At 41.5% G+C, this 16,142-nt stretch overlaps 1 protein-coding gene and 1 long non-coding RNA gene across 4 annotated transcripts; both read right to left on the bottom strand.

Moving 5' to 3' along the window:
- Positions 1–4,224: 4,224 nt before the first annotated feature.
- Positions 4,225–7,477, bottom strand: LOC143112150 (uncharacterized). Of its 3 annotated transcripts, none has more exons than XR_012984682.1 (4): positions 7,457–7,477; positions 6,959–7,068; positions 5,592–5,695; positions 4,225–4,388 (listed from the first exon to the last, which is right to left on the bottom strand). It is a non-coding gene; the product is annotated as an uncharacterized LOC143112150 (long non-coding RNA). The 3 variants fall into 3 exon arrangements; XR_012984683.1 differs by having other exon boundaries at positions 6,959–7,058; XR_012984681.1 differs by lacking the exon at positions 7,457–7,477 and having other exon boundaries at positions 6,959–7,381.
- A 3,194-nt stretch (positions 7,478–10,671) lies between these two features.
- Positions 10,672–11,625, bottom strand: LOC143112184 (olfactory receptor 10G4-like). Its single transcript, XM_076274434.1, has one exon. It carries the CDS (start codon positions 11,623–11,625, stop codon positions 10,672–10,674), a length of 954 nt encoding a protein of 317 aa, XP_076130549.1.
- Positions 11,626–16,142: the final 4,517 nt, after the last annotated feature.

Raw genomic sequence — 16,142 nt, 5'->3', positions numbered from 1 at the left:
CTACTTCCGCATTTGACACCAGCCCATCTAATGTCATGATTCTTCTAACCAAAGATTGTTAAGGCGGAGCAAGATACTTCATCAGGAGCCACTTCCGGGAACCCGGATCGCACGAGGGGGGGTCAAAAATCCCCCTTTATGCAGAGCAGAGGCAGCGACTGCTCCATTGAAGTCTATGGGCATAGCTCAGAATTTTACCACATATGCTAAGGTCTTAGTTCTATAGAGTTAGGAATGTGAATTTCGGGCACGTTTTCATGATCGATCCTCAAACCCTTGTGAACATTTCAGGTACATTTTTAGCATTTTTGAGCATTCCAGTCTGGAGAAAATCGACTTTATATCAGGTGTGCGCCGGTTATTTATGCCGCTGCTGTTGGCGGGTTGCAACGTACGCTCATCAATACGTCATCAACACGCCTCTTTATGCAGACAGGATTCGATCCCCATTTCGCGCCCATAGACATGAACTACGACGAAGTATCTTGCTCCGCCTTAACAATCTTTGTTCTAACCATGGTTCCTGACCTGATTGACACCTGTTTTATCCAATAGTACTGGCTTTCAGCTTCAAAATGGTATGACGATTGCCTGACTTCGAAAGACAATAGGGGAGTTCGACTTGCGGCAGATCTGTGCAGATCTGACTTGATGTGATGCATGCTGGGTTGAACACAATGCATACTGGGATGGACGCAATGCATACTGGTTAGAAATTCTGTCCGACTTCTGTCAGCCGGGGAGGGACTTACCACCGTGACACCATGTCACATGGCCTTAAAATATCGCGGGAGTCTTAGCCTGCAGACAGATCTTGCAGTTGCCTTCCACGAGCTGCACGAGCTGAAACACGCCCTCATGACGTCAGTTCAAAGACGTGATAGGGCCATTTGGGAGGAATGTCCTCATGACGATTATGACTAGAGGCTCATGCTGCTTCCTTATGTTGGAATATGCGAAAATAAACAGAATTCGAAGGGATACCTTCTTATACGTGATTTCTGCAACAATGGTAGGCTAGCCTACTGAAAACGTTTGGATATTCTGTTATTTTCTGCTGTTGGCTAAATAGATACACACATATAGGGGAAACACTTGATATTGAATTTATGTGCTACAATGCAGGCCTGTTAACTGTATGACAACAGTGGTTTATTTAAACTACATCATAAGAATTTATTTCGTCAGTCATCATGCTCATTTTAATGAGTAAGAATGAAAGTTCTGCTGTGTTTATTGCAAACAACATTCTGCGATATCTCCCGCGATGTCTCCCGCGAGTCACGTCAGGCAGACTGTAGCCTTTCTGTCCGGGATGAGCTGCCCTCTGTTGTAGCTAGGCTCTGAAGATCACGTTTACGTAGTAAGCCAGACCAAGTCAGACTCAGCCGAAGTCAAACAAGCCTATTGAGGTGTGATTGGTTAGTGCGTAACCAGACTTGTCCCCCTTGCGCCATTGTTCTCTCACGTGCGTTGTTTACATTTGCGCAGATGCGCACAAGTCTTGTTGACGAACCCTGCCTGTGCCAGTCAGGTCTGCATACTTTTCACAGTATTGGTAGACTTAACCAACAGAATTGAAGAGATTTAACAGGGAACAGGGGTCCGTTGCACAAAAGCAGAATTAAGACATCCGGGATAAGTTACTGAGCTGCGCTCAATGAATCCAAAACAAGAGCATACAGGCTTAATTGGTTGCACAAAGACCAAGCCAGGATGAGCAGACACGGATTCATCAAGCCAGGTGAAACCTATCCTGGATAAGTGCGCGCTCACGGCTCCCTCAAATAGACCCCGCCACCGATCACAGATTCACTGATTCACCATGGCAACTAGCGTCTCAACTAGCGGCTTCATTGCTTCTTCTACGGTGTGAAGTAGGTAGCGATAGCCTTTTCACAACAGCAACAAACAGCAACACCTCTGTTTAGGAGAATATTGCAACTAGTTCCGCCACCACCACGTGCGAAATGGTTAGGCCAGAGCCCGTCTACGGAGAGCCTTGCCACTCCGTATTAAGTCCCATTGTACCGAATTTTGGTTGCAGTTCCACCAGAGTTCCACTGGGGGCGATCGCCATGAGTGCAGAATGAATGGGAGTCAATGGAGCTAGACGGCTAAATTTGCCTCTTTCACCTGATTGTCGTTGACAAATCTCAGATTTGATTGTAGTTTGTATAACTTCAACATGGGTTATAGGTCAAAAGTTGAATGAACGAGTACTTATGTCCTTTTGATTTCTTACAGGTTGGGTCGTTGTTGCCCATAACACGCTAGCATTGTGCTAATGAATGACGTCATTGACACGTTTGAAAGGCTTTTTAGAACAATTAAGTGACGTTAAAAAATATAATACTCAACCAAGTGTATTTTCTTTGCCTCCCCTTTCGAAAACAATATTCAAATTACTTGGAAAAAAATTATATCCCGAGAAAAGTGGATTTTAAGGGGTACAGCTCCATAGACCTCCATGCATTCTGCACTCGTGGACGAGCGCCCTCATGTGGAACCACGAAGGAACTGCAACCAGTTCAGAACAGTTTAGAAACCGGAAGTTTTCCGAGAGTGGCAGTTCTCCCCTTATTAGACATTCTCTGGTTAGGCACTCCCGTGATGTCACATTGTCGCATGACAGGTCGGGAATGGCGAGTATGTAAAAGTTAATTAATGATCACAAACGTTTAAATAATGACAATGGGTCTAGGTATATGTGATAACAATGTGTAGTGGGCAGTGGAATAATTATTGGTTTCCGTTTGTGGTGACTGCTGACTGAGATAAGGGATGAGATTAAATAGATCCTGGAACTTGGCCTGGTCTGGAGCAGGCTAGTGTGGGTACCTGATCTGCACGGGTTACCAGATCTGCATGATTACGTCACAAAATACATAAAATACATTCTGATTGGTCTATTAGCCGTTGCACTTCCAGAATTTCATTGGTCAGAATGTTGATTGCTGTTCGATAATTCGCCTGAGTTTATTGTTTTCTGTTGAAGGACCCAACGTACAGGAAGGAACGCAAGTGTCTTTGAAATATTGAACTAGCCGCCCATCATCTATTGTGACGTAATCATGCAGATCAGGTACCCTGACCCGTGCAGATCAGGTACCCTCAAATATTGAACTAGCCGGCAAGCCGCCCAATCACCCAAACACCGATAGGCCTACCTACCGTTTTTGTAATATAAACAAATAAAACATTAGTTGCAGTATTAAATTGCAAACTTCTAGCCTGTCAATCCTTGAAATACAGAACTACCAGCTAGCCACCAAACATCGATGTACTGTCTTACTTATAGGAACGTATTTCCAACCTCTTGTAGACTGTCACTTATTAGCCATCAAACATCGATGTATGCATTTCCAACCTCTTACGTGTGTCACTTAATATTCATTTCTATACAAACCAAGACAGCGGATTCCTAAAGAAACACAAGCACCCACACGTGTATCTAAATTAGCTATGTACCAAAAATACATGTTACCATGACTCAAAGAGCTGTAAACAGTGTTGAAGGCTGCGTGTAGAAATCCGCTTGGAGCTCCAGTGGAAATTTAAATTGCGAACTAGTCTGTCAAACCTTGAAATACAGAACTACCCAGCTAGCCACCAAAACATGCAGTCTTACCTACTGTTTGTAATTTAAAGAAAACATTTGTTGCAGTAGGCTCCTAAATTGCAAACTTCTAGCCTGTTAATATACGGCTCTTCTATTTCTTATCCTGCACTGCCACCTAGTTATATATATATATATATTTTATCGATTACAGCCCGACAACATTCGTCAGTGAATCTTTATGGGCACAACCCTCCTACCTGACATGAGGTTAAAACGAGACCCTCGATATATCGGACATTACAATTTATGTAATATGATTTACATGCAAACTACCGGAAACATTGACGTCGTTAACCCAACCCTTGACAAAACCAAATCAGACTAAAGAAATTGACGAGCTAAACATGTGTGAATAAAATGGGCAGCAAATTAAATTCATTTCTGTGAATCTTACTTTAAGTACCTTTAGTTTAAATCAATGTTTTCTTAAGTTTAAACAGGCCACTCTTGTAATATGATGTCTAGGCTACCTTTGCTTCTAATTAAAATTAACATTTCTAAAATACATAATTTCTAATATCAGCTGATTACACACATAAACAGTAAAATTAAGCTGGTCCATACATTTGGAAATCCATTACCACAAATGACAAACAAAACAATTCCAGAGAAAACAGTGGACATGTTTATTAGTGTCTAAAGTGTTCCACAATGTGTGTTGCATCTTGTAAAGATATTCATGAGAAATCAAGTTTCAGTGTCCATGTCTGGTCGGTGCCAGTCCAAAGGTAGATCAATGTCTCACTGTCCATTGAGGCCTGTCAACCTGTGAAAATAAAACCAACAAACAATAAGTGTTTTAAACCGGTTTTAAAAACTGTGGAAGAACTTTAGCTTAAAGGTCTATAAATACAGAGTCTGAAATAAGTCTGAAATAAGGTTTTTGTCTCTTTAGTAGTTTATTAATCTCTGTGCAAAGAGGTCTCATAACAGTGTTTCCTCTACGTTTATTTCAGCATGGCGGACCACCACGGGTTAATTAATACCGCCATGGTATCAGAATCAGGGTAGACGCACAATGTAGCTGCAGTTGCTTTTTAAACTAGATGTACCGCATAGCGGTACAAAATATGACCGCCGCTCAGTCCTGTACATCCGTTCCGCGAAAATAAATCACACTAATCAATTTGTATCCATCTTTTACTCCATCCCCCACTCTTGAAACTTTTGTGTATGCTTGTTTGGCGTGCCTGTGTGTGTGTGTGCGGCTGCACAGAAAGTAGCCTACTGTCCCTGCAAAGGTGAATAGATTGTAGAAAAGCTAAAAAAGTTGTAGTATTTTTATAAAACCTTTAAAATCTCTAAACAATCACAAGAAGGGCAGTTCATCACAGTTCATCCATTGCAACTGGATTGATGAAAGGTCACTTACACCTGTAGGCTACATTGCATTTGGGAAAAGCAGAAGGTATCAACATAATGTTATATTTTTATTTATTTATTTATTAATAAACAAAAACATCTCTGTCAGTTCCATGCAGTTTTCAACAGCTATCAAAAACAAAGGTCATTTTTGGATGGATGGATTTTTTGTGAATGTTTCTTCTTCTACATAAGATTTTAGTCATCTTTAGTTCATGTGATACTTTATAACAAATCGCAGAAAATCTTTCTGGGATCATAGAGGAGATAAGTGTCTTGCAATGTTCATTAATGATTTTAGTGAGCACTAGGGCCTACTGACAGACGTAACATGAGCTAGCGGGATAGTTAGCAAGGAGCTCTCTCCAGATGTATAGGTTTGCCATGGTTGCGTAGTAGATTTGCGTAAGCGCAAAGTGGTTCACTGTGTGTGTGTGTCTGCGTGAGGCTATGTTCAATTAAACTCGGTAGCTTATCCGTATAGCCTCGCATTCAGGCCACTTCAATCGGAGCATCACTACTTTTTACATCAAATTATGGTGCCAGTTAACCTCCATACTCCATGGGAACATGAAAGTAAGACTTGTATAGTTGAAAGCCCACTCACCACATCAAGATGCAGGCCACGAGTGGGGTGTTAGTAGGACAAGACACCTGTCTCTGCCGGGAGTAATGCGGAGTGAATGCTGAAGGTGGTCTTTTTCGTTGGGGCTGACGGACAACAAAGAACAAACAAAGAACAACAAAGGACAAACACATTTAGGACAATCATTGACCCTTGTACAAACTTCACAAGGACATACATAGAAAAGCATGACCACTGCTGTGTATAACATACATCGAACTAGAACAGGAAGTTTTCATGTGTTATCATGTTTATGATTAAAATGTATTCGCTGACGCTTTTAGTCCTTGGTTAAAACATAATTCCCCTTTACTATTTCGGAAAATCATAGAGTGTTAATAATAGGGAAAAAATAAAAACAATATGCAGGTTACAAGGCAGCCACAGCACTACAGTCTTGGGGGCATGAACATGGGGGCTCATGAGCATGCCTCCAAGAGTGTGGTGCTGTGGCTGCCTGGTACAGAGGTCTATGCGAAAATCGAGTGGACAATGGAGAAAACGCTTAGCTTACTCCGTTTATGACAGAAATTAACTTGGTGCCAACATGTTGTAGAAACACAACCCACAACACTGCGTTTGGTGCAAATCTCCTTTACTTTTGTTGGTTAGGCTATAGTCCGCTATTCACTAGGCTCACCGCAAGTGCATACACAATGTTTTTGGCCAAGTTTTGCTTTAATCCAGTTTACCTTCGTTTTTACCAGTCGTTGCTTTTTTTCCCTGCGTCGAATTGCGATTGAGTGCGCATCTAATGTAACAGTGGTGTCTCTGCGGAGACATCCACTCTCCATGTTTCATTTTGTTGCGAGCGAACTAGTAGGCTACGATATGGGAAATGCTTTCAATACGATCTGTATTTCCTCTCCCGATACACGTAAAAAAAAAAAAACGATTTCATAGGTCTACAACTATAAGATTGACTCGATCGAGTGATGGCCACAGGAAAACCCACTCATAAGTCCTAATAGCTCGTCGCTTTACGCGCAAATGGTTGACCACAAACCAGAGGCTGAACCGTGGCGCTTAGCTATAAACTGAGGAAAAGGTCAATAAACACACATGTATTTACTCTACCGTTACACGTAAAAAAACAAGGTTCCATAGGTCTAACGTTACAACTGTAAGATTGATTCTGACCGAGAGTTGGAAAACCCATTCACAAATTAGACTGTTAGCCACTGTTAGACTTACATTTCTTCTCCCGAAATAACTATGCTAGGGTAACATTACTTATAAGACCAAAGGACTGATTAACGTTGTTTTCATGAGAGAAAGTGACAGTTGTGTAACTTCAAAAATGTTATCAAGCAATTGTTATGGTAAATTCGAGTAATTCATGTACTTACCTTGATCGGTGGAGTTATTGTTAGCTGGAGGGTGGTGATCTGCTGTTTCCCACGACAAGGTGATATCCAAGAGTCGTTTTTCAGAAAATATAGCCTTTGGCTGAGGATTGCTTTTGACAATGTAAGTGCTACTCTGAGAGCGGCAGGAATAATAAACTTCCTGCAGTTATACTTATATGATGTTTCCACTAGCATATGAGCTAGTTTACGGTTGATTTCACTACTGTCAAACAGCAATACAATAGCATTAGCTAAATAACTCGCAAATATGAGCTAGTTTACGGTTGATTTCACTACTGTCAAACAGCAATGCAATAGCGTTACACTTAAGAAACATAAAAATAGATCAAAGTATAACCTAAAGTTAGCTTATTTTCCCGCGATTACAGCAGGGTTAATCAGACAGCGTTGTTTGCAGTCGTAGGTGACGTCACACAAACCAGCCAATCACACCACTGTTGCTGTGAAAGGGTCCACTTTAAATATTAAAACTTTTACCTCAGGCATCGCTTGAGCAACTAGGACTACGCTTCAAACCGTCTATGCTTCAAACCCAGCCGAATTCTACTCTCGACTTTGGACGAATGAGGTGGCGACACATCATCTATTATGACGTAATCATGCAGATCTGGTAACCCGTGCAGATCAGGTACCCACACTAGCTCCAAAGAATAAATCGCCATGGTAACTTATACCATAACATATCCTGCTGCCCCCTATCCCGCTTTTGTGCAACTGGATCACGGATAAATTGAGCCACGATAACCAAGATATCCCGGCTTAATCCCTTATCCTAGTTTTGTGCAATAGGCCCCAGGTTTTCAACATGCTTTCTAGTGAGGGAGAAGATGGCAACATGTCTTCTTGATGGCCTAGCTTCCAGCCACCATGGAATCCTATTTGAAGAAAGGCTAATTGGGTCCTGAACATGTAAGTATCTGTAGTTTGATTGCGTACTGAAATGAACATGCATTTAGAGCTTGAATGAGTTTGCATTCAGATATATTTAAGAAATGCCTATATGTAGAATTGCCTATATGTATTGGCTAAAGCAGAGCACCCCACAGCTCTGTCCTGTCAGGTGATGCAGGCCTTCCACGAGCTACATGGGCAAGGCACACCACCAGCACTATGCAGAGCAGCCGCACCACCACAACTGCGTGCAACACCGCACGTAGCTGCTGCTTCTGTACCTGACTTAGCAGACAGATGGCATGGAGTTCAGGTGGATCTCCTGAAGTTGTACAGCACATTACTAGCTTAGTAATTGTTCTGGCTAATAGAACTCGGATGTGAACATTTTGTTTTTGTTATTCGGAAGACTGACATCACAGGGACAAATGTGAGGAAACCTCACAAACAAGTGCAAATCCACTGCAAGTGTCAACGTCACAAGAGCTTACAGTAGAATACATTACTGCATTGCTAAATGATTTAGAAGTAACTAAACATTCATTTGGATAGGTTTTGGGTATATTTTGGAGTGGGTTAGGACCATCATTTAGATTCCCATAAGAAAATGCCTCATATTACCCAGAAATTAAGTCAGGATGGTTTGCGGTAGGATATAATGCATGGAAAAACTAGACACACTTGATATTCAGTGATTGATGTGTTGTTTTGTATTTGGTGATTTTGGATAAGCTATGAGACACTTGGAAACGCCTAAACATACCATATGAAATCTGCTCTGTAACACCTGTAAACCTTTACCTATGATGTTCAAAATTTACACACATACTACCATGATGTTGTTGAATCATGAAGTGCAGTTTTTAATTTCCTAAGACTCTCATAACCAGTTCCACACTACAATAAACAAACAAAACAGTAGGTGTTTTGTATTTTTTTTTGCTTTTGCAGCTGTAAAATTGAACACAGAATTAACTTAATAAAATACTGAATATGTTTGAAGTTGATGGCCCAGGTGTCCTCTTTACTTTAATCCATTATTATTATTATGCAATTTGTAGAGCCATAGATATTTAAGTTTAAAATGAAACCATCCAATATAGGCGGAAATTGCCCATTTATGCCTACTGCACCAGCAGGTTAAATAGGTTCCCAAGGCCTTTGGGAATAAAAACAGCCCCACAATAGCACAGCCCCTCCAGCATAATTCTCATTAGGCATGGGGTTCTTTTCAGTATAGCCATTCTTCTATGTACGCCAAACACACCTAAAGTGTTTCTAGCCAAAGAGCGCAATTTTCATTTCATCTGACAATAGACCACACTCCCAGACAAAGTCACTGTACCATTCAGTAACTCCTGCCATTTACATTGGTAATTAAATGACTAGATAGACTTTTACCTGGCATGCCCTCTAAATAATCTATTAGCAGTGAGGTCACTTTTGAAGATTTTTTGGGGGACTTGGTGACCCCAAGATGATACCTTTGTCTGTAACTCTTCAACAGTGTTTCTTATGGAATTATTTGCCTATCTTACCATCCTCCATACTGTTCGTGGGGGCAAGATAACCATGGGTCCTTGTCCAAGCATGTTTGTCACATTTCCAGATAATTAGAACCTTTTAATCATTGTTTTAACCGTAAATATAGGCATTTTCAACAAAGTAGAAAGTTGTCATAGACATTCTCTGACTTACAAATGTCAACACACTTTCTTTTTATTTAAATTTAGTGTATTCTCTTGTCTTTCTGATGTTGAAAAATGACTAGAGGATTTAGCCTCTGTATGACTTTATTTTCATACCATAGTGAAAAAGAAAGTCATGAACTCCTTCTGAAAGTTCACAGACACTCTGATTAACTTAATTAAATTGAAATTAGACAATGCTTTCAACAATTAACAAATGCTTCTGTTAAGTTTTGTATATAAGATTTTTCAGGGGTGCCAATAATTGTGAACAACATGCTTTAGTTAAAAATATTTATTTCTTAATGAGATTTTACTTTTTCTCAAAATAAATTTGCTTCCCTTCAAGGTTGAATTTTCCCTATTTTTTTCATTGTGAGATTACAATAAATCACCGATTATTTTTTATACCGGTTTACGTCATCTTTAGCAGAGGTGCCAATAATTGTGGAGGGTATATATATATACATATATATATAGATATACATATATAGGTTTTGCTAAAAAATGCTTACATAACCCTACAAACTGCAAGCCCTTGTTGTGGGCCCCCACAAATACCAACAATTTCCTGCAAGTTCTTCAGTCATTCCTCTTCGTTGCTGTGGCAGTTTATGATTCGATCAGCAACATATATACCAAGCACTATCAGAAAAACTTCAGAAATACAGCGGTCATGTCCTTAGTATGTTCTTAGTATTTGTTGTGATTATATGAATTTATATACATTCGTTTAAGGAACACAACGACCAGAAAACTGGAAGCCTTAACCCTTAATTCCCTACAAGCACACCATATGGCAACAGTGGCAAGGAAAATAGGCTGTGATACATGTTCCCACATAGAAACAACATCAGCTCACTAATACAGAATAGCACACAGACACAGTACATAGACTTTCTTGATCAATGTAGTCAATTGAAGTAGGACTTTGCATCTCTTTCAGTATACTCAGTAGAGATATTACATTATTTTGTGATTTTGTTTGGGGAAAAAAGACATCTATAGACTCATCCTAGTTAACTGAATTTTAAGAACAGTATCACATAACTGAAAACATCATGAGAGAATAAATGTAATGTCTGTATAAAAATACAATATGCTTTCACTTAGTCACTTGATTTCAACACGGTTTTTAGTGAAGAGGTTTATCAGACGTGTTCTCAGTTCTTTTGTTGTTAGACAGTAAATTATAGGGTTGATGAGAGGTGGCAGCGTTGAGGCCACGATAAGCAGAGCATTCCTCTCAGTCAGGTTGAGTGTCACACCAACTCTAGTGAGCAGCACAGATACCAGTTTAGGTGCGTAGTAAACAGAAACCACAATGATATGTGAAATACAAGTACTAAACATCTTCTTCTTGCTTCCCTTGTCTGAGAGTCTTAGAACAGTCCAGACAATAACAACATATGTCAAGAAGATTAGAGTAAAATGTCCGCCCAGAAGCCACAGCCACCAGCCCACGAGACTTGGGATTGAAAAATAAGGCCCAGGGTTCACACATCCAGCTCTTATCATTGCAGCATAGTCACAAAACACATATTGTATTATGGGCTGGCAGTATGGAATGCTATGTGCAGCTTCTGCAGTTGTACTCAGTGCTATCATATCTATTATCCAGGTAGCCACAATGCTCATGATACACCGTCTGTTTGTGAAGATACTGTTGTACCTCAGTGGCAAGCTAATTGCAAGCATTCGATCCACAGCCATCCATGTTAATGTCAGAGTAGAAGTAAAATCCCCAAGATGGTAGAAGTACATACCAGTGAAACATGAATAGAAGGAAATGCTTTTCATTTCTGCAAGAAGCACAGCTATCATTGTTATACAAGAGCTGGTGCTAAACATGATGTCCACAATGGCTAAATTGCAAATTAATATATACATTGGTGAGTGCAAACGCCTGTCTGTAACTATTATACTGAAATTTGTGCTGCAAAAAAACAGTATTAGGACATAAGCAATAAGGATTAAGGAGCCAAGTAGTTTCTGATGTGAATGATGATCAAATCCTGTTATGATAAACTCAGAAACCTGCACACCTGTGTAATTTTTGGTTCCCATGTCATAGCACTGTTAAGTGTCTGCAGAAAAGACTCTTTTGCAACTTTTGATATATCCGGCCTCACAGGATTGACTATTGGGAATTGGACCTAGATATTGTTAAGGAAACAAACATAACCAGGGGTGGGGCCAGAGGGGTGGCTCCGGGTGGCACGGGCCACGCTTGATATTCGATTGGCCACCCCAAAATCCTAGTCTACGATTGGCCATTAACAGTCGAAGGCAGGACCTTTCTTGATGCACTTGCAGTGCGAGAATTTGAAGTGTCAGAATTTAACATCTTGAACCTGTTTCTGTTTATCTGAATGTTTTGACTCATGCCACCCTTGAATTAATCAGTGCCCCACTAGGGCCACCCTTGTTAAAAATGTCTATTATGTATGGTAGGTAGAATAGGCAGGTAGAAAAATTAGCCTACATCACGTGATTCAACAGACGCAATACTGGGTTGTTTGTGATTAGATAAATGCCTATTAGGCCTACTGTAAACTCATATGCAAAAAACAATAAGCCATGTCAGCAAGCGTGTTTGCTATTTACATTTCTGACGTCTGACACTTCAAACTCACGCGCTGCAAGTGTTTCAAGAAAAGTCCCGCCTTTGACTTTTAATGGCCAATCGTAGACTAGGATTTTGGTGTAGCACCTGGGGTGACCAATCGAATCTCAAGGGTGGCCCGTGCCGCCCGGAGCCACCCCTCTGGTTCCGTCCCTCTTTGGCAATTGTAGAGCTCCCTCTAGATTCTTGATATATTTATATTTTACTCTGCTGTTATAAATAGCAAACTTCTCATGACTTATCCCCCTGTACACAATAAAATGCTTTTGTTGTGGAGGTGAAGGATTAACAACAGGCAAAAACTATCTCCAAAGAGCTATCTACTGACAGTGTAATGTTTCACGATTCTCGCGAGATTTGTCAGGCCGCCATTCTTGAAGTTGAATGCCTGGTTTTCTCGGTAGCAACTCGCTACCTCTGTGCTGTATTGCTATGCTAGGTGAATGATTCACTGTTTTCCATCAAATTGAAATTTTGCATAGTGTACCTTTAATACAGTGACAACAATAACAACATATGCTAGAAAGATCAGGGTAAAATAGCCACCCAGCAGCCACAACCCTAGGATCACAGCAACGATTAAATAGGGTTCTTACCATTGCAGGATAGTCACAGAACACATATCTAACTATGGCATTGCAGGATAGTCACAGAACACATATCTAACTATGGGCTGACAGTATGGAAGACCCAGTGGCGGATTTAGCAAATTGGGGGCCCAAGGCGAAGGTATGTATGGGGCCCCCCCATCCGATCTTTAAAAGAGAAATGTAAACTACCGTCTGAATGGTGGATAGGCAGGTAAAGCTAATCTACGGGAAAGTAAAGGTTGGAGAGGAGAAAAAACCCTACCCCTTTAAACCCTGCACTTCTTTACTCCAAAAGGAAGATGGAAAGCAGAGAACACACAAAGTGTAGCACTACACAAACTAATAGTCACAAAAGCACAACAGAGAACTCGACCCCTAACCTGACAGTAGCCAGATGAATTTCGTTCCGCTTAGCTCCGCCTAGCTTCACTCACATCCATCTGGGACCTCTTCCATTGAGAGTGATTTCTGCAACCGACTTTATGGTTCAGCCAATCAGGACGCAGGGCGGGAGTTTCATAGATGTGACATAGCGTAGAAGCGACTGTGACACTGTTATTAGCGTCACGGGTTGGCTTCGATGTGAGTGGTTTAAGTAGCACGTCAATAGATGACGGACAAGTGGCTTATTCAATCATATGCAAACATTTTTTGATTAGGCCCAGCCTTCTGAAGCAACACTTCAATGGAACGGTTCCAGATGGATGAGTGGAGCTAGGCGGAGCAAAATTCATATGGCTAGGGTCAGGTTACTCGACCCCCCCACCACCACCTAAAAAACCCTTGTGATGGCCCTTTAATTCCCCTTTACGCCTGTTTGCTTTTCTCCTACTCATATTATAGGCAACTTCTTGAAATCATTTTTAGTTTTAATACTTATATATTAATTGGTAGGCCTACACTTTACATTTCTGTAAGAAATGCAGTCATTTCCAACCTATTCCCAACTGCTGCACCATAGGGTAGCCTACACAATTGTAGGCAATGGCTATATTTTGGATATATTTTTAGGCTATATAGGCTTAAATGTCACTCGAACAGACCGACAGAATTGTTTTTTTTTAGGCTACTCCAGCCGACAGTCTGTCCTGCATTGACAACATGCTACATAGCCTAAACAAATGTTATAGGCCTAGGTTTCTACTTTTTTTACTTGTATGCTCGATTTTGAACTATCTACTTTGTGAATGAAGTTGTAGCCTACTTTCCTTTGTTCAATGTGCTTGTTGAACGATGCTGGCAAGCGCGTCGCTGTTTCCCTGTCATCATGTCATTGCTCTCGTCTCGTTTTTGCTGAACCTTCCAGTGACGTTTTCTGGGCTGTTAAGATTTATAGAACATCTACTTCCGTGTAATAACATGGGCTGATACCACATAAGCCAGTCGTAACTTTTATTATCATGGGGTAGCTAACGCTTTGGGCGAATTCGCGAAGTAGGCCTAATTCACTAACGAAACAGGCATGAGAGGGGAGATTTTCTGACGTTTCAACAACGAAACAGAGTTTGCCATCGTTGCAAGAAATAAGCAAATTTGTTCTCGCCATTTTTCTCGCTAGGGATGACCAAAACTAGCGACAGAGTCGCTAAATTGTCAACACTTTCCCAGTTGTCCTTTGTTTATCTTTCGCGCAACGCACGTTACAGACTAGTCCATTTCATTGTGGAAGTAGGGGGTGTAGGCCTATGTGTAGGGACATAACCATGAATTGGACATTTTAACTACTACGTCAATGTTTTAAGTATTTCTTAAGAATATTATTACAATTTACAATACTTTTGAAGCGTTCATGATGATAAGGTTTTTTTATTTTTTATTTTAGGTTGGTTGGGGGCCCCCCTACTAAGACTACTGGTAGGGGGCCCCAAGCAGCCGCCTACCTATGCCTCTATGTTAAGACCGCCACTGGGAAGACCAGTGTGGTATTACATTACATTACATTACATTACATTACATTTGGCTGACGCATTTTTAGCCAAAGCGACTAACAACATGGTAAACAGTTTAAGTTTAGAGCAATTCTCAACAATATTAGGACAATTTAAAAAACATTAGAGTACAGTAAGAATAAGTGCATCAGTGAGTGCAGTTTTTAACAGTTACGTGTCAGTTTAAGACGGCTGGTGAGTGCTAGGATCAGCAAGACTTGTTGTAAGTGTTGCTATGAGAGGAGATGTTCTCTAAAGAGCTGGGTCTTCAGGAGTTTTTTGAAAATGGAGAGGGATGTCCCTGCCCTTGTAGGAACTGGCAGTGTGTTCCACCAGCGAGGAACAACAGATGAGAAAAGTTTGGATTGGCCTGAGCGTACCGGAGGTGGAGCTAGACGTCGTTCGTCTGAGGAGCGCAGCGGTCTGGAGGTAGCGTATGTCTGTATGAAGGCATTCAAGTAGGTGGGAGCAGAACCGGAGACTACTTTGTAGGCAAGCGTTAGAGCCTTGAATTTGATGCGGGCCGCCATAGGTAGCCAATGTAGCTGGATGAGTAGCGGGGTAACATGTGCCCTCTTGGGTTGGTTGTAGACCAGGCGCGCCGCCGCGTTCTGGATCATCTGAAGTGGTTTCACTGCGCAGGCTGGGAGACCTGTCAGGAGGGCGTTGCAGTAGTCGAGTCGTGAGATGACTATTGCCTGAACCAGAAGTTGGGTGGCATCTTGATTTAAGTAAGTCCTGATTTTCCGTATATTGTAGAGTGCGAAACGGCATGACCGGGCGACTGAGGCAACATGATCTGAGAAGTTTAGTTGGTTGTCGAGAACAACTCCTAGATTTCTTGCAGTCCTGGTAGGTGAAACAGACAGAGAGTCAAATTTGATGTTGATGTCGTGGTGTATGGTAGATTTAGCTGGGAGGACCAGCAGTTCAGTCTTTGAGAGGTTCAGCTGGAGGTGGTGTGCCTTCATCCATGTAGCTATGTCTGAGAGGCAATCCGAGATCCGTGCTGAAACCAAGGGGTCATCAGGTGGAAAGGACAGATAGAGCTGTGTGTCGTCTGCATAGCAGTGGTATGAGAAGCCATGCGAACGGATAATCTGTCCCAAGGAGGTGGTGTAGATAGCAAAGAGAAGGGGGCCCAGTACTGAGCCCTGGGGGACCCCTGTGGTGAGATGGAGAGGTGCAGATAGCTGACCAAGCCATGATACGTTAAACGAGCGTCCTGTGAGGTAGGATTCAAACCAGGAGAGAGCAGAACCGGAGATTCCCATGTTAGCGAGTATAGAGAGAAGGATGCGGTGATTAACCGTGTCAAAGGCAGCCGATAAGTCAAGCAGAATGAGTACTGATGACCGAGCGGTCGCCCTGGCTTCTTTTAAGGCTTCTGTTACAGACAGCAGAGCCGTTTCGGTAGAGTGGCCGCTTTTGAACCCAGAC

This window comes from Alosa pseudoharengus, unplaced genomic scaffold, assembly GCF_046254945.1.
Source record: "Alosa pseudoharengus isolate Yale_2024_CS ecotype anadromous, Long Island Sound unplaced genomic scaffold, YU_APseudo_1.1 YU_APseudo_1.1_scf_8, whole genome shotgun sequence".
Lineage (NCBI taxonomy): Eukaryota > Metazoa > Chordata > Actinopteri > Clupeiformes > Clupeidae > Alosa > Alosa pseudoharengus.
This window is presented reverse-complemented; position numbering and strand designations above follow the sequence as displayed.

Excerpts from the sequence above, each read along its gene's own strand:
- LOC143112184 (XM_076274434.1), bottom strand. The coding sequence starts at position 11,625 with ATGGGAACCAAAAATTACACAGGTGTGCAGGTTTCTGAGTTTATCATA.